Source organism: Chenopodium album, chromosome 21 (assembly GCF_948465745.1).
Source record: "Chenopodium album chromosome 21, dcCheAlbu1.1, whole genome shotgun sequence".
NCBI classification, from domain to species: domain Eukaryota; kingdom Viridiplantae; phylum Streptophyta; class Magnoliopsida; order Caryophyllales; family Amaranthaceae; genus Chenopodium; species Chenopodium album.
The window spans coordinates 18,695,103-18,713,290 of NC_137854.1; the positions used below are offsets into that span (position 1 = coordinate 18,695,103).

Consider the following 18,188-nt stretch of genomic DNA (forward strand, 5'->3'; position numbering starts at 1 on the left):
TTCATGATTTCATCAATTTATAAAGTCACTTATATCTTTTTTAAATTAAAATTAGGTAGATAAGATTTCAGAAAAGAGAAAAAAAAAAAAAAAAAAAAAAAAAACGAGCCATATGTTTCTTATATTGCACTTTGCACACGCAATTTTGCGTGTGTCTCCTACCTTGTAATTAGATAATTGTTAAGAGGTGTAGGAGTAATTCACGACGACACAGTAAGAACTTATACGCGCATCAAGCATGAAAGTCAGTGAGAAACACAGGAAGGCGGCACTAGAGCTCAACTACTTACCTTCCTTAGAATGATACTCCCTCCGTCCCTTAATACAATGCCTCTTTTAAGCATTTATTCCTCACATAATAAAGAGAAAGAGACATTGTATTAAAGGACGGAAGGAGTAGTACCTAAAATCCTACAATTTGGGTGGACAGTTACCCTAAATCATTAATTATGTGATGGATTTCGTAGCGAATAAAGTTATTGTTTTATAATTAATGAATTAGGCCACAACTCAGGTTGAAACAATAATAATAAAGAAAATACTTGGTAAAGAAATTAAAAGTAAAATGTTTAAATAAATTAATAAATAAACAAACAAGATTTTCAATTTGGAATTTGAAACTCTTTGCACTTTATGTTCCTCATTTCATTCCATTCCATTTTTCCGAACCTATAAACATCCTATCAAACTCTTGGTTCTTCCATAAGAGAAGGTTTTGAAACTGAGCAAATTGTTTCTTCACATGGATATCAGTACCAAAAATTTACAAGATATGAAGCATTTTAAGCTATAATTATGAACACAATGGCACGCTACAGCGCGTTGGAACATAGAAGTTGATCCATTTGTTTTGTGCCAGGCATTTACAGTAGCATTAGTTGGTGAGCCAGTCAGCAACATATGTCAGCTGCACAAATAAACATTTGATAGTCAGAATCAGAACCAGGAGAAAAGCCTCTCCCCACCGGGGTGAGAGGAGCATGATGTGCGTGCGTGTGTGTTAGAATGTGAGATTAAGTTTCCCAAGCAATGAGCCAGAAAGAGTTTAGACAACCAGTGGTTTTGGGGGGAGGGGGTAGGGGATGCTAAATCCCTTAAATTGGCAAGAGAGTATTAAAAAAAAAAAAATGTATATTGGTTCAGAGCACTCTCTAACACTTCCTCAGTTCATTCCCTAACTTTTAAGCAATTAGACATACTCTTTATTCAACTTAATCAATAAATATTATGCATTTAGCAATTTCTATAAATTTTTAGAACAGCAAAAGGTATCTAAGTAGTATGACATGCAACATGTGTTTAACGAAGCATTTCTTCTTTAGATGTACCATCTAACCAATAATGCTTACCAAAAAAGCATAATAAGCAAAAGTAAGATTGATCTTTACCATGCACGAAGATTTTGACACTTTAACGCTTTGATTGCTGCCTCAGCAAAAACTTTTGCAGCTTCCGCTTCAGCTTCTGCAGCCTCAGCTTCCCTTGTAGCCTTCTCAGCTTCCACAATAGCAACTTCTGCTTCAGCAACTGCTCGAGCAGCGGCAGCGGCAGCTTCATGAGGCGACAAACTCTTCATTTTCCCCAACTCTGCAACAATTTCTGACCTTGTAAAAATTTTAAGTTCCTTGCTTTCTGGCTTAGCATGGTCCTTGTGTTTACCATCCAATAAATCTTTTCTTGTCTCAGAAGAAGGTGAACTCTCAGATATTCTATACCTGTGCTTAACCTGGCACAATTAAAACCAATACTCACAATTAGTATGTCCGTTCATGGAAAGGAGCTAATTAACCGTACAGTTGTAAAATAATCTAAGATTCACCACATGAAGAGAAAGTGGATGCAAATGCTCAGGAAAAAACCTTTCGATTATATAACAAGTGATGCAATTCCAAGTCAACTCTATAAAAGGTTTCAATTGGATGTATAAAACTTTTGGTTTGTTTGGATACCAAAGTGGAAAAGAAAGGGAAGGGAGGGAAGAAGAAGGAAGGGGGACGAATGGAAGGGGAAGGGAGGGAGAAAGTTAGGTTACATTCTCCCTCCAAATCATTCCAACATTGGAAGGATTTGGTGTATTAGAGAGGGAGGGAAAATGAATCCTTCCATTTCCGTATCCAAAGAAGCAAGGATGAATCCCTTGTTTTCTCTTCTCTTCCTTTCGCTCCAATTCTCTAAATCCATAGGGTGTCGTATCCCCCCCCCCCCCCCCCCCCACACACACACACATATAAATAATAATAATAAAATTAACAATAATAATAAATCCTAAATAGAGGCTATACCAAACATGAAATAAAATTCTTGATGTAAACTCACACAATGTACACAATCACACCAAGCTAAGAAAATTTATAAATGCATTAAAAGCAACCCAGAGAGTGACAACCAAACAGCTAAAATTTTACAAACTGATGATGCTTGTTGTCAGCAATTTCTGCAACAGTCATGTGGACTCATGTCTTCCAAGAAAAACCTACTTCCAAACATCCTCACCTTAATCAACTGGCCATTTGATGCCATAAACTTCAATTTTGAAGCCAATAATTTACTGAAATTTGGAGGTGCCCAAAACCGCTCCTAGCAGAAGAAAAATGTGAGTCAAAGCTTCGATTATATATTAAGAAAAATAATGTCAGAAGCCTTTCCAACACCAACTAGAATAAAAAAATAGCTAAATTATTTTCCACAAAAAAATTTAAGTATAAACAAGACGCTACCAGATAAAAATATTCAAATAACAAATGATACAAGGAGCAAAATAACAATCAATGATAGGGCTATTGCCTGTAAAAAGATACAATTTGGTAATTGGGAGTTCCCTAGCACAGTTGGATCTTTTTCTTTCTCTCTTCAACAGCCAGATACAAGAACACTTGCTTTAAGAAGGTCTGTAAGCCAGAGTTGATATTCATTCCTACTCCCTGTTATGTACTGAATTTAATTAAAGAGTTTTGCACGATTGAATGTAAATTAGATTGAAGGCTTGAGTATATTGATTGATTGAAGGACGATTACAATGGGATAAACATAACTTGAGGTTATGACTCTCTCTAGTAGCTTGAGGCTACAAGTCTCTCAAAAGTTTCTCACTAATTTCTGGATGAGTTCTACTACTGCTAAACTAACATACATATACTCAAGGCCTAGATAATACATGTGACATTTAATTAACTAAAATAGAAACCCATAGAGAACATGATTAAAGGAGTCTGCTTCCCTTCCTCAATTTCTCTTTAATTAGCTTTGTCATATTGCTCCTTGTTCCTGGCTTCACTTGACCCTTGCTGCCCCTTCTTTGCGCGCCTCGTATACACCAAAAGTGGTGGTTGACTTGCGGTGTTGACCCCATTGACCCAATCCATAACACTCCCTTTTAGTAACTTTTAATAAGTTCTTTGTGGGTATAGTTTTTCTTTAAATTTAAAAAAGAGTGAAGTTTATTTCGTGGATTTTCAGAGGCTAATCAGGATAGAATGTAAGAGGTACTATGGATAACAAAGGGAACCATCCCTTTTAAAAATTTAGGAGTTTTTCTCTCTTCTGAAAAACTTACTATTTAGCATGTAGGCCTTCAGTGGACAAAAGTTACTTCTAGGATTGATTGCTAGACTTATAGGCTGCTTTCTTATGCTGGGTAAAGGGAGAGTTGTTTGGTATTCAGAATATTCCACGCAGATCTTCATTCTCCCTAAGAAAATTTTAAAAGGAAATTGAACCTAGAATTCAATGCTTTCTTTGGACAGGGAAAGCTAACCCTTCTAAAAAGTCTTTGATTTCTTGGAATCTGGTGTGCATACCTAAAGTTTTGTGGGGGATGAAATGTTATTTCTCATGGTGACTGGAACAAGGCTGCAATAACCAAGGTGATGTGGATTCTTGCTCACAAAGCAGATAGCCTGTGGGTTAAATGGGTTCATATACATTATTTCATATATACAGAGTTCAGTTCTAGTCTGCTCCTATTCCTAAGAAATGTTCTTGGATTCTAAAAAGGATTCTGAAATGCAGGACAATAATTGATGGCATTGGTAGTTGGAGTGTATCAGGGGAAAATGAGTATCAAAAAGTTATATGCTTTGATCAGACCTCAAGGAGCTAAATTTGGAAGATGGTTATTTGTAATAATAAGCTTCTCCTAAAATCTTTGTATTACTTACCTTGCTGTTTGGAATAAGCTAGTTACCAAAGACAGGTTGACTGCTTGGCATGTGCCTTGTGATCCTATCTGTTATTTTTTGTGTCGCACTTGTTCATTAAGTGTGCTAATTTTGAGAGGATTTAAAGGTTCTTAGCTTGTGATGTTTAAGTAAATGACGGGAGAGTAACGATGACTAGAAATTAGGAGGGAGAGGACATTAAAGTAAATAAATAAAAAAACAAAAAACAAAACAAAAAACAAAACAAAAAAAAAAACAAAAAAAAACAAAATGAAAGAGGGAATAATATTAATCTTCTTCAGGCCAAAAAGTTGATGGCAGTATGTATTCTAATCAATTTGGTCATTCTTTCCAATTTATTTTTTTCCCCTCAGCTTGCTAATGAAAGTAACTGGGTAATTTTGGGAGAGTCGTATGAATAATGAACATGACTACATAAAAAAGTATAATTAAAAAAAATAAAAAAAAATAGGATGAAGAAAAAGCAGCAGCATAAAGTGGATGTGCAACAGTAATAAGGTCCTTCATGCTATTTTATTGGAGGACATAAGTTGTGTAGCTTGGGCTAGATCGGTTCCGGAAGCTTCGAAGGATAAAAACTAGTGCCAGCTAGGGAGTTCAGTAGCTAGTAATTTTCCTTTTCCAATTGTTCATTTTTGTTGCCTTTTCTTTTCTTAGTCGGCTAGTTTTTTTGGGTTCTTGGGGCTTGCCCCTATCGTTCCCTAAAAAAAATATAATAAATGGAATATGCTTGTCTGATGTAATAATAGCTGCTTTTTGGTGTTCAAAGCAAATTATTGATGTTTGAGAAAGCAATAAATATCTCCCTATTACTAGCACTAATTCTATATTTGGATTTGGATAGCCCTACTTCATGAAAACTCTTGACTCACGACTAACAAGAAGACTAGTTACTGATAAAAGGGATAAATTAATTCTTAAATGATATCAGCAGAGAGTCCAAGTGTAGATAATGCTCCAAAATTGATAAACAAAACATATCACTTCCTGAATAAAGCTGGTACAAAACTCAGGAACCACCCATATAAAGCAACTATGAAGGTGAATAACATAAACCTACTGCAATTTAATACGGAGTATTTTAAATCCATCAATTAAGCAAGACAAAACTGATAACTTGGGATGCAATAAGTTAGTCGACGATGATATGAAAATCAACATATTGAGCAGTTACAAGCATTAAAAGATGTAGAAGTATGTCAAAAGGCAGCTTTCTTTGACAGCACCAAAGGCTGGAAGATGGCAACTAAATAAAGAAAAAGTCATTCTGAGTATAGTTAATGATAAGTTGTTATAGCCTCTAATACCTCTATGTACATGGCAATTGCATTCCTGTCAGAACCTTTAGGCTCCTGAAGAGTTGTTATAGCCTCCAATATGAGATTATCGAGCCTAAGCAAAAACAAAATACAGAATGACAATCATTATCGAAATATCAAAAAATCATACCATATCAACAGACTGTAAACTCTTAAAGCTAGCATAGCTTCCTAAACACAGCATCACATAAAGCATACCCACATTCATCACCCCTTTTACAACTTTTAAAATCTGTTTTAGCCTTTTAGGCACTACAAAAAAGAATGAACTGTAATAGATTGGCTTTAGGAGGGGTAATTTGGGAAGTCTAGTATTATTATTATTAGGTTTTGGTTTAGTAGCTTTAGTATAAATAGAGGGAGGGTAGAAAGAAGAAGATAGGCAGATATTTGGTGAGAACCTTTTGGAGAGTTATGGCCTAAAGCCGGTAATGGAGAGTTGTGAGCTAAACTCACTATCGAAGATTGATAGCCTTAAGCTATTAAATTATCTTTTGTAACCCTTCCACCATTATCAATCAATCTTAAAGCTTCCATCTTTTTATTCCTTGCAACTTACAAAAATCAAATTATCTACATTATTCAAAGATTCAATATTCCTCTATAATTTTACTGTTAGTTACACGAGTAAGTAAGCAGTAAACATCAGTTCATTACATGAACCCACAAAAGAATGACCTGGCAACTATACACCTCTCATCCTTTCTCTTATGTCAATAAATGTTTCACGTTAGTTTTAATTGCCACAATTTGTATCACTAACAACTTGTTTGGATAGAGATATTTAAAGGGAAAGATAGGGGGTGCCTTATTTGGATTCCAGATTGTGAGGATAAGTTAAATGGAGGGCAGAATAGTGGAAAGATTTTTCATTCATCCTATATAAACAATTCGCTCCATAATTGGAAAGATGTGGATGGAAGATTGGAGCCTATGTCAATTTCTCAATTATTTTATATATACCGTATATATCAAAATTATTCAAGAAGCAGGTAGAATTCACAAGAATCACAAATTTGTAAATATGTTGTGAAAAAAAAGAAATCATGTTTATGGAACTCTTTCTGTCGCAAAAATATAGGGGAATACTGTTTCTCAACCCCTCCCCTCCTCTTCACTCTTTAAGACCATGTTCACTTCATCTTAAAACAATAATATTCAATAAAAATAAGTTCAGTTCAGTCCAGTAAAAACCAGTGATTGTGAATTAAAAATATAATAGAGTTCTATAAAATTAATTTCAGTTCACTAAAAGTTATTTAAGTTCAGCAAAAATAGTTTAAGTTCAGCAAAAATGAGGTTAAGTAAACAGGGCCCTAGTCTTATCCAAACAAGTTGTAAATTTCAATTCCCTTTTTGCATCTTGGGTGGGGCAGATAATGGCTCAACAGTCAACATAGAGTTTCAAAACAAGAACTACCCACGCTTAGTATGTGATTTTATATGTCTGTTGAGTTTTACAGTTGTTTAGGGATGGAAAAGAAGGAGAGGTAGGGGATGGGGGAGGGAAAGGGAAAGGAAAGGGAGGGGAGGAAAGGGGAGGGACGTTCCAAATTTCTCCACTATCAATTCTTACAATTTGATTCCTCCATGTTTCTCCCCTCCAATTCCCTTCCTTACTTTTTATACAAATGAAAGATACTCCACCCCTCTATTTCCCATCCTTTGCCTCCATCTCCTTTAAAACAAACACACTGTTAAAGTGATTGTAGTCAAGTATCCATTATAAAGACTTGACTCAATTATGCATTTGGGGATGAGCGGATAAAGCACCGTATATCAGCACTAACCATGAAACACTATACAGAACAGAAGTTACTAGTCCAGCCTTAGATTTTATACGGGCTGCAAGAAGGGTAGCATATTTGGTTATAACAAATATCACACTTCATACACCAAGATATACAAATAAAGAATAGGTCAACATAAAGACAAAAGGACTATAACCTTGTATATGTTTTCTTCGAATCAGCAACCTGAACTGTCTCACTGGGGGTACCAACACGATCATCTTCAACAGCATCCTCATCACTCCTAGCATGGTTCACCACGGAAGGCTTGTCATCAAGTTTGGGGATTTGTGGATTCCTCTTAAGTGCTAGCCTAGCTTTTTCTCTAGATCCTAAGCCACTCAAAGTCACATTAATATTTCTCCACTTATCCTGTCAAGAATGATAATGAAATTCTGGTGTTAGCACAAGTTCAATACAAACAGATAGGAACAGTTATTCAAGCTGAAATAGAATTTTTGTTGCCTCTATCAATTTCACAATGTAAAAGTATGTTCAGATAAATCAAAGCTTCAATTCCCCTATAAGGGCTCAGTACCATACCTTGAGGTCCACATTTGAACGGGAGCATAGGACATTGCTGAACTCTGGATCTCTAAGTATTGTTTGCCACTTACCAGACCCATGCTTGCGTACTCCAGCTTTTAGAGCTGCTTCTTCTTCTGCTGTCCACTTTTGTTTAGGAGCACCCATTAGCAAGAATCCAAGACTCTTTACAAGGAAACATCTGAGAACATATAAGATTGTTAAAACTGCCGAAACTGCATATCACAGGCCAGCAAATTGTACAAAAATCATAAAGGCCTATATCAGGTTATAAATCATGACACTAGTCGTGAGCAGTAATCACTATGACTGCAACTAATGGCAAAAAAAAAAAAAACTATGCAGGAAAGTCTAGTCGAAAATACTTGATACGAATCAGTGAATTTACAAGAGCATAAGGAAACTGGGAATTTCAAAATCCCTCTAATTTGGATATGACCTCTGAACAAAGAATGGCATGATGCTAATACAAGTCTTTCTCATTTCTGTACGCTTTTCACCTACATATTATCATAATACAGCATGCATGCATTGAAGGCTACCGCATATCTTAAAAAATAATAAGGCAGCTGACATTGCAACCTTGCATATTTTGATATCTTAAAAGATACAATCAGCACCGCCATAATAATATTAATTGGTAAAGGAAAGATACAATTCTGCATCTTATCGAAGTGTTATGATGATAATGAATAACACTCATCCTTCTTGCTTCAACTCTTCAAATTAAATACCCAAAAACCCTCTCCCGCTTCCCGAATTCAACAAACACCCAAGATTGACCCCAGAAGATTATGTTCTGGGTGCCCATAATTCTGAATTCGGACAACCAAACCTTGATCAAACTCGAAAATAAAAACAACCCAAATTTAGATCCTCACAATGACCTCAGAAGATTATGTTCTGGGAACCCATAATTCTACAAATTTGCAAAGATTTACAGCATCTAAAAGAAGTTTAGTGATATCAATAAACTGGAGTATAAAGTAATTGAATAGCAAACCCATTTTCATAGACAACCCAACCCCACCAAATGCATCAAAATTAAACACCCAAAACAGAAAAGATAACAAATTGAGAAAACATGACAAAAAATTAATGGCATAACACTGTACAGAGAATTGAGAAAACATGATCAAAAATTAATGGCATAACATTGTACAGAGAGATCAATGCAATAAGAGAAGAACAAAAATCGAAATTTAATATAGTTATCAAAGAGATCGATGAAAACATGAATAAATAGGAAATCAAAAGGCAAAATCGTAATACCTAAATACAAGGGAATTGCAACAACAACAACAACAACAACAATGGAGAAAACGCTACTCAATCAGAGTGCCCGGAACAATGGTAAGCAGAGCGGCCATGGAAATTTCTATCGTTTTTTTTTTTTTTTTCTGTTTTTTTTTTTAAATTTTATTTTTAAAATATTGGAGTAGTCGTACTTTTTTCCTGGTCGTGATTTTACTTTCTGTCTCTCTCCCCTTCTTTTGTTGTTTTAGCAACTGTTATCATCGCCGTTAGGGGTAGTAGAGGTAATCAAAATTTCGGGCCGGGCCTTATTGTAGAATCTCGTGTCCAAATCCGCAAAAAATAACGGGTTTTTGGGGCTTTTCGGGCCGGATTGAGTTTGATTGGTTTGGTTTGCAATTTTAAAATAATGGTTTGGTTTGTGAAGGATATCAAACCCCCTTTTGTGGTTTGGTTTTCCCGAAAATTTGAAACCGAACTAAACCGCAACTAAGTTTATTTGGTATCGCTGTGGTATTCTGTTTTTTGGTTTTTTTGTTTTTCAAAATTATATGATATACTTCCTCTGTATTTTTTTAGTTGACACCTTTCTATTATCACGCTCGCCAACGCATGTTTTTAACGCTTAATAACTTTAATTATCAACATTGTGAAATTATAAAAAGTGGATATTAATAAAATATGCATATAGACGATTCAAACAAGATCCCACATGATTATATTTTATCGTATCTATAAATCACAAAAGTGAGTCAAAGTGTAGTGTGTGAATAGTGTAAAAGTCAAACGGTGTCAACTAAAAAAAACGGAAGAAGTATGTCATTTAATGAATCAAAAATTAATCAAACTAATTAAACTTATAATAATTTTGAAAACTGAAAATAGAAAAGCGGAAACACATTTTTCATGTTTCCCGTTTTTGGTTTTTGGGTTTTATAAAAATAAAAAATAAAAATAAAAAACATAAAACACAAAACAATGCTATCTAATTTATTCATTGGACTAAGTAAACAACTACTTAGCTATTGCCATGAACAAATAAATAAGAACTAACGGTAACAACTTTGACTTACTAATTACGACTTTAAAGGACTATATTCAACACTCCCCCTTCCTTCAAAGTTTGTCACTCCCATTTGTAATATGAATTATCATGCTTAGCTTGCGGAAACGACTTTGTGAAGACATGGGCAACTTGCTTGTTTGTCCCATAATGCTTCAAAGCAATAGTATCACCATCAACAAATCTATATATATATTAAAACCCAAGGCAAGAATTGTAATCATGCCACGTGTCATCATTTTTGCCACATGTCGTCATAAATTGATAAATGATGTGAGGTCATGTGATTCATGTCATATTAAAACTAATCATCAATTTTCCCTCACAAAAAATTAATGCTCATAAATGCTAATTTTTTAATCCTCATTCTTTCGTTTGCTCATCTATACTTTGAAGAAATTTATAATGGTAGATAAAAATTCATTTAACAGATAAAACAAACTAATATGAAGTATAAAAGTTAGGTTACTGCATATTTCATAATGAATTTTGTTAATGTTCAATAAATTTTATAAAAAAATGTCTTTTTTAATTTTTTTTTAATTATAAAACCATAAATAGATTTCCCTTTAATTTATTAAAGTTATTTTTTAAAACAATTTACTACAGTTTTTTATATAAAAAAAATGACCCGGGGCATTGCCCGGGCATCAAACTAGTTCTCTAATTAAATGGTAACGAATGACGATATACTTGGTTTCACTGTGAAAAGCTGAATTTTTTTTTGTCATGACTATAGTTGCTTTGTTATCTTCAGTTGCACCTTTTTGAACTTGATGAAAATCAACCAACAATCTTCATAACCAATCACATCGACAAGTTGCTGCAGTTACAACCACATATTTATCTTCTGATGACACAAATCTACCACACCTGATCTTGCGTGGTTCTTGTAACTCCTCGACACAATACCAGAACCAAGGGAAAATATATAACCTAACCTGAAATGCCTTTTCTTTCTTCTTAACAACCTATTAGTCACTATCTGAAATAGCCTAACAATTTGAAACTTGATACTTTCCCATACCATATTCCAAAATCAACAGTGTCGGACACATATCGTAAGATACACTTTGCTATCCCCTAAATGTTGTTGTGTGGGGCTGTGCATAAACCTAAAAATTACACATACAACATGTGTAATATAAGTTCTAGTATGAGATAGGTAGTTTGGACCACCTACAATAGTTCTAAATGAACTTGCATTTGCCATGCCCCGTACCATCATGAGTCATAAGTGTTTCGGGTGTTTTTGTCCCTCGAGATAGTTACAACACAAAGACTGGATCACGAAGCCGCTTGTACCTACAAAACAACGGAACTCCGGATGTTCGGAGGTCCGCCTTCGAAGCTTAAGTTAGTAAAGAGTCGGAGAAAAGCATGCGGAAAAGTAATGTATCTTCTCGGATTCCGAGATTAGGTGGGTGTCTGTTTCTTGAGAGTGACAGATGAGTAATGATTGGAACGTGCCCCAATAAATGGGAGAATCTCTCTATTTATAGGGTCCTTGAAAGGTGTGCCCTTCCTGGGGTTTGATGACCTAGGGATTAAGGCATCGCCGTTTTTTAAGGGCCCTTGGGGATTTAGGCCTTAAAGGTTGCCATTCCCAAGGGGGGCTGTATTTGCGGGACACGTGCCATCATTTGGAAGGTCCACTTGAGCGCCCCTTCTAGTGACACATGTCACACTCTTATTGGGCCACTTGGTGGGGTAGAAAATACCCAAATCATGTACCCCTCACAAGGGTCACGTGGCTTGCCATATCAGCCTATGACAGGTGTCGGCTTGGGAGTGATTAGTTTTTAATCATTTACCATGGATGAATCTAAGGGTATTTACCCTAGATTCTTTACCCTTTCTATAAATAGGGGTTGACCCCCCCCCCCCTCACAATTCACACGTTTGTGAATCTTTGAGAGAATCCAAAGCTCTTGAGTTCTGAACTTTTTTCACTTTCTTTGCAAGAATCTGATAGCCGTCATCAAGACCGTATGTAAACAGACGTCCAAGCCTTTTCATCCGCCTCTCATTACTTTTTAAAGGTAACCGCCTACTTCTTTTTCTTTTTTACTTTGTTTCTTGCTTTCCTTTTTTCGAAAATCGTTTCCCAAACGCACACGGCACGGCCTATGGTAGTGATCAGCCAGTCACCTGGGACGGCTGAATCTAGAACTAGCGGTGTCGAATGCTCGTTCATGGACTCACCTTTGAGAACTTCCCCGAATCTCGACCGTTTCTATGTCTGTGTAGGATACCATGGCCAGAACGAAGAAAACTATTAGGAAGTACAATTCAGATGGTTCTTTGTACCATTCGGAGGGATCAACCATATATTTTGATGGCTCCATTAGGGCGCTTGTTAATGGGCTTTATGATCATCCTCCCAGCCCTTCTTCTGGCCCTTCTCCAATTCAATTTTACCACCATTCCTCAAGCTCCAATGGTACCCCCAGCTCCTCAATTTTGGAGGAGTCGGATAGTGAATAAATCCCCGAGCCGTCTGGTCAAGCGTCGTAGGAGAGACTGGGGGAGGACACTACTGGCACTAGCCGTCACTCCCCCAGCTCTGATGAGAACTCTAATGACGATACGGCCTCGTCATCTTTTGATATCGCCTCCCGTAACTCAGATAAGGTGCGGGCTACAATAGAAACAGCAAGGGAGTCCTTATCTGTTGAGAAAGGCGAGGACTGGGCCAAGTCGTCTGCCTCTCGTCGCTTGGAGCATGCCCCTTATTATATTCATGTTCCCGCGGGCAGGCAGGATACTATGAAGGCTGGCCTGGCCAAGTTCAGGTTAACGCATGTCATGGGACATGGTTTCATTCTCTTTGTGACGGATGCTGTGGACACAGTCGTCTGGCCAGAGATGGCCAGCTATTATGACGAATGCTTTGGCTGCTATGAGTACAACTATGCAAGCTGGTCTGCGCTTCCCTCTCCATCCAGCCATGGAGAGGATCTTGGATGGATACCAGCTGGGTATTTAGCAATTTTTCCCAAACTCTTGGGTCAACATTATATGATATGTTGCCGCATGTGAGATGCTGAGGGTGGATCCCAGCTTCTAAGTGTTTTCCCACATGCACTATCTTAGCCGAGCGCCTCAAACAAGTGGCGCCGGCTGGTACACCTTGACCAGTTGCAAGGGGTACATGATGGCGGTGGGGAAGGAGTCCAAATGGAAGGACCGGAGGGCCAAGTTTTATATAGACTCCTCTCCCAACCGCCTGCTGAATAAAAAATACAACTGGTGGAACCGGAACCCTCCTCAGCTGGCTGGGACTGGTAGAGATTTTTGACAGAGGTTTGTTCAAGTTATATGCCCGGACGGATGATCAAACGGGGGGGAAGGAGGTCACCCCCCAAAGTTCCTTCCCCGCTATGAGTGGCTCTCTAATAGGGTATACTTGGACGCTTGCGGTCTGAGTACAGAGATGCCAAGAGGTAGTCGGCCGTTTTAAATTTTAATGTTTAGCTGTCTTTAATTAACACTTGTATATTTCTAACTCCTGTTTTATTGTGCAGACAAAGCCATGGAAAAGCTCTCGACCTCCAAGAAGCCTGCTGCATCTTCTGCAGCATTCTATCGCTCGTCCGTCCTAGGCAAACAGACGAACGAGGAACAAAAATTAGGCGGAACCCCCAAGGTGAAGTTTTATCACACTTAACTTTTTTGAACAAAGATTGCCTTCTGTCCGCATGTTTTCTGATTATGCTTTATTTGTGCAGAGTGGTTCCACCAAGTGTTCTCCCTCAAAACCATCCAACCCGAAGCTTTGAAAGTAGACGGGCGGAGACGTGGGTGCTTTTGGCAAGTCCGGGAAGCATGTGGCCCACAAACCCAAGAAGGGAGGTGATGACTCCCGTCTCGAAGCTGATAGAGTTTTCAGCAAGCCGGATGCCCATGGGGTGTCGAAGAGTGGAAGGCCACTCAGTTCTGCTGCCGGTTCAGCAAGGGATGGGAAAAAGCCAGTCAAGGAGGATGAGGAGTTGGAGGAAGGTACTTATTACTTAACCATAATTTGTTATTGATCAAGAAGTTTTAGACCATCCGTCCCGTCCTTTAACTTGTGAAACATTAACTTGTGTAGTGACTCCTCAGAAGCCGACATTTATTCAGTTGGCAAAGCAGATGCTGCGAACGCTTGATCCTGAGGACAAGGCGTCTGTTCGAGGAGTCAGCTCCCTCAACTTGGATGGCATCTTGGGGGTCCTTTGTGAGGTAAAAAACTTGGTAAACTCTTCTTACAAACCAATAAGTATAGCCGCTTGATGCTAACCATTCGCCTCTTTGACCGAATGTAGGCCATGTTGTGCGTAAATGGGCAAAAAAAAGTCAATCCTGGAGAAGTCCAAAGAGGTAACGACTGCTAACGCTTGGGCCGCCCCCGCTTTAAACACAGCTTAATTTGAGATTGCTCAGAGTGAGTTATTGACAATTGATATGATGTATTCCTAGACGGATGCAAACCTGCAGGTAAAGCGAGACTTGGAGGCGGCTTGGAAGAAGATAAAGAAGCTTAATGGTGAGGTTAAAAACCACAAGGCCAAGCTCAAGCCCCTGCCGGAGGCCAAGGAGGAGGCCGAGAAGTACAAAGAGCATGTTGGCCACTTGAAGCTGCGCCTGGAAAACCAAGAGAGACAGCTCAGAGCTAAGTATAAGTCTCGCGGCGAGGAGGAGAAGCAGGCCCTCGTCAAACAAATGATGGAAGACTATGATGCCATCATGCGGATAACCTGGGAAGCTGTCCAGCCGGGTGTTGACTTTAAGACTTGAAAAACCAAGTTTGATGAGTCCAACGATGCGTTCAATGCCCGTCTCCTGCATCAGTCTGAGGAAGAGGCAGCTAAGACTGCCGACGCATCTGGCTCCTCGAGGGAGTCCTCTGAGGATCAGCAGGAGGATGAGGAGAAAGAGGAAAATGATGAGTAGTTGCCGGGTGAAAACAAGGAGGATGCGGCTGCCAATACTGAAAACCTCTCCCCTACTACTTAAGCTTTTCATGTATTTCTGCGACCATATGGCCAAGTAGTTTGAATTCCGGCCTGTGTGCCGAGTATTTATGTATTTTTACCGACCAAGGGGTCTAGTAATTCAACATTTCCTCTGGCAATGCCAGCTAACTCTTTCAGTCGTCCATTTTGGGCGGCTGCTTTGTATTTATGAAGCATCCGATCAATTAGATCGGTTTTTATGATTCGTTCTGAAAAATTTGATTTTGCATAATCTTTAAGCTAAGTGTTTAACTTTGCATGTATACTATGCGATTGTTTGTAGTACCGGATGTCCTTGCCCCTGGTCGGGTGTTCGCTTGGTTTCAAAAAACGGGTTGATTGACTTAGAAATTATTGATACTTTAGAGAGTATGATTTTTTTCTAAGTCAATCAATCACTATGGTGATTGCCCCAAACCAAGCGGACAGTCGGTCATGTTGAGCAGACGGGTAAGATACTGAGAATATCCGGCCTTAGGCCTCAATGAGTCTTTTTGACTCTCTGAACTGATAAGTCTTTGGACTTAGATTATTTTGAAGATATAATTTATCCGTCTGTAATGCCCCAAGGAAATAGCAGACGGTAATAACATAGCCTCTAAAATGAAATAGTAGTCGTCTTCCGCCTGTATCAGAACAGTTGGAAAACTTAAGTGTAAGGTTTTCAAATTAGATTAAGGCAAACAGCTGCGAGCGTTGTCTTAGTTAGACAGTTGGTAGGGCCGTTTGTTTTAATGTTTATAGAACAATGTACCATCCAAATGGGAGATGCTCTCTTCGACGAATTCACCCAAATGGGCGTCGCCGGATGTCGTACTCATGTTGGAGCAAACGACAGGGTGTTTTAAATATATCCGGCCATTGGCCTCTCAAATGTTTATAGAACAATGTACTACCCAAATGGGAGATGCTCTCTTCGACGAATTCACCCAAATGGGCGTCGCCGGATGTCGTACTCATGTAAAGCAGACGGTCTTACTCATGTTGGAGCAGACGGTAGTTGGTAAAATATATCCGGCCATTGGCCTCGTTAGTTCAAATAAAACAAGCGTTTAGCCACTAAGTCATTAAGGACCTAGTTTTGTAAGTGTGATTAATCTGGGCCGTCTGCTAATTAAGCAGACGGTACCCTCTAAATAAAGATGTAAATAGACAAATTGAAAAAGAAAAACTTTCTCATTAATGAACTTTTGTTCGAATGTTTACAAAATTTTCAGAAGTAATACTTCTTTAGGTTATCTACAATCGAGGTTCTAGCTAGTTTCCTGCCATTTGGCGTTTTCAGGCGGTAGGTGCCATCCCTGACTTCTTCGTCGATGCGGTAGTGGCCTTCCCAGTTAGGGGTTAGCTTTTTATTTACATTCGCCTTACCGATTGATTCCATTTTCCGTAACACAAAGTCTCCAACCTTTAAGGGCCGCTTATGTACTCACTTGTTGTAAACTCTTGTCGTTCTCAGAGGGTAGATCTCATGTCGCAAGGCGGCATTGCCCTGCGTTCAGGAAGCAAGTCCAATGCTAGCCGCATGTCCTCCCAATTTGCCTCTTCTTCATAAAGCAAATCGAAGAGTCGGCTCATAGTGCTCAATAGGCAAGACAGCCTCTGCGCCATACACCATGAGAAATGGGATCTCTCCAGTTGCCCCTTTTTCAGTCGTCCGGATGGCCCATAGGACATGGATTAACTCTTCTGCCAATAAGCCTCCGGCTCTTTCAATTTTCTTCTTGATGCCGTCTGAGAACTTGTTGAAAGTTTCAACTTGGCCGTTTGCTTGGGGTCGGCCGACTGATGCAAAGTAGTGTAAGATCCCTTGATCTCCCAACCAATTCTTGAGCTGAGGTGTTTCAAACTGAGGGCCATTGTCAAAAACCATAGACATAGGTACCCCATACCGGGTGATAATTGTAACACCCCTAAATCTCCCTCTACGAAAATACTAGTATAATACGTATAATTATACCGTAGAGATAGACTTAGGCGCATTACCGCCGCGTGATTACGCAAGGCTACTCAAACTTACTAAATAAACCAATACTTTGCAGAAACTTCAATACTTTTCTTTATTAATAATATACTAAGATCGATAATAAACAATGTCATGAGTACTCAAAATTAAATACAAGGACCAATATTTCCTAATCTAGGTGAAACCATTCCCGGGACTCCAAATGCTCAACATTGACTCCACCTGAAATTAATCAACACTGCTTACCATTACAGTAAACAGGGCAAACCAAAACAAATTAAGAATTACGGGTTAACAAAATATGCTAAGTATGATAAGTGCAAGATAATTAAACTCAATTTATTTGCAAACATGCTTTTGAAATCAATTCCAATAATTGTTCCAATAATTCCAAACTCATGATTCGAAACCAATTTCAATAACATGAAACCCGCAACATTGCCATCCACCCTTGTGTTGCACGGAGTGACTCAAAAATGCGTAAAAGCATTGACAACCAGCCCTCTAGAATATCTGGTAAAAAGTCAAAGGAAGAGGAAATTGACGCATGTCTTGATGTACTAAGGCGATCCTCTTTGAGTCAATCTTCTAAACCCAAAACTGCTTTTGATGAATTAGTATCTTGGACTCCATGGGGATTATAACACAATATGGGGAAGCCTTTGTTGTAGATATTCTTGATAGCCTTCGCAAAAATCCCGGTGCCATTGATCTTTTCATCGCTTTGCGTTCAGATGAAGGGAGACTTCACTTCATCAGAAAGCATTGTACGTTTCTAGATATTGCGTATAAGCCAGACACCTATTTAAGTTCATTGATATCTGAAGATGTCTTGATGTATGACAACTAGTATGTCAGGTTCAAATTGTGTGACTTTCTGCTGTCTTTAATGTTTGTGATCATATTTTCACTGTGGATGTTAGTTACAACATATGTTGTTGTAATATGATCGGATGATTTCGTTTAAATTGTTTCTTTTATGTGTGTTTGTATCAACTTTTGTGACCATTATGTATTAACTTTTGTTTATCCTTTTTTATTTAAAGTTCGTCTAAAGTAATTTGCGTTAAATATT

The 18,188-nt window shown here is 38.2% G+C and overlaps 1 protein-coding gene across 1 annotated transcript; it reads right to left on the bottom strand.

Moving 5' to 3' along the window:
• Positions 1-562: 562 nt before the first annotated feature.
• Positions 563-9,299, bottom strand: LOC145601585 (single myb histone 6-like). The gene is made up of 7 exons (XM_081657628.1): positions 9,106-9,299; positions 7,831-8,014; positions 7,445-7,659; positions 5,486-5,570; positions 2,494-2,577; positions 1,389-1,726; positions 563-907 (listed from the first exon to the last, which is right to left on the bottom strand). The coding sequence occupies exons 2-7, from the start codon at positions 7,978-7,980 to the stop codon at positions 904-906; spliced, it is 876 nt and encodes a 291-aa protein (XP_081513754.1). The 5' UTR covers positions 7,981-8,014; positions 9,106-9,299; the 3' UTR covers positions 563-903.
• Between the last annotated feature and the right edge of the window lie 8,889 nt (positions 9,300-18,188).

Excerpts from the sequence above, each read along its gene's own strand:
- LOC145601585 (XM_081657628.1), bottom strand. The coding sequence starts at position 7,980 with ATGGGTGCTCCTAAACAAAAGTGGACAGCAGAAGAAGAAGCAGCTCTA. Across the intron at positions 2,578-5,485 it reads CAATTGCCATGTACATAGAG|GAGCGGTTTTGGGCACCTCC; the intron begins GTATTAGAGGCT and ends TTCTTCTGCTAG. Across the intron at positions 1,727-2,493 it reads CAAATGGCCAGTTGATTAAG|GTTAAGCACAGGTATAGAAT; the intron begins GTGAGGATGTTT and ends TAATTGTGCCAG.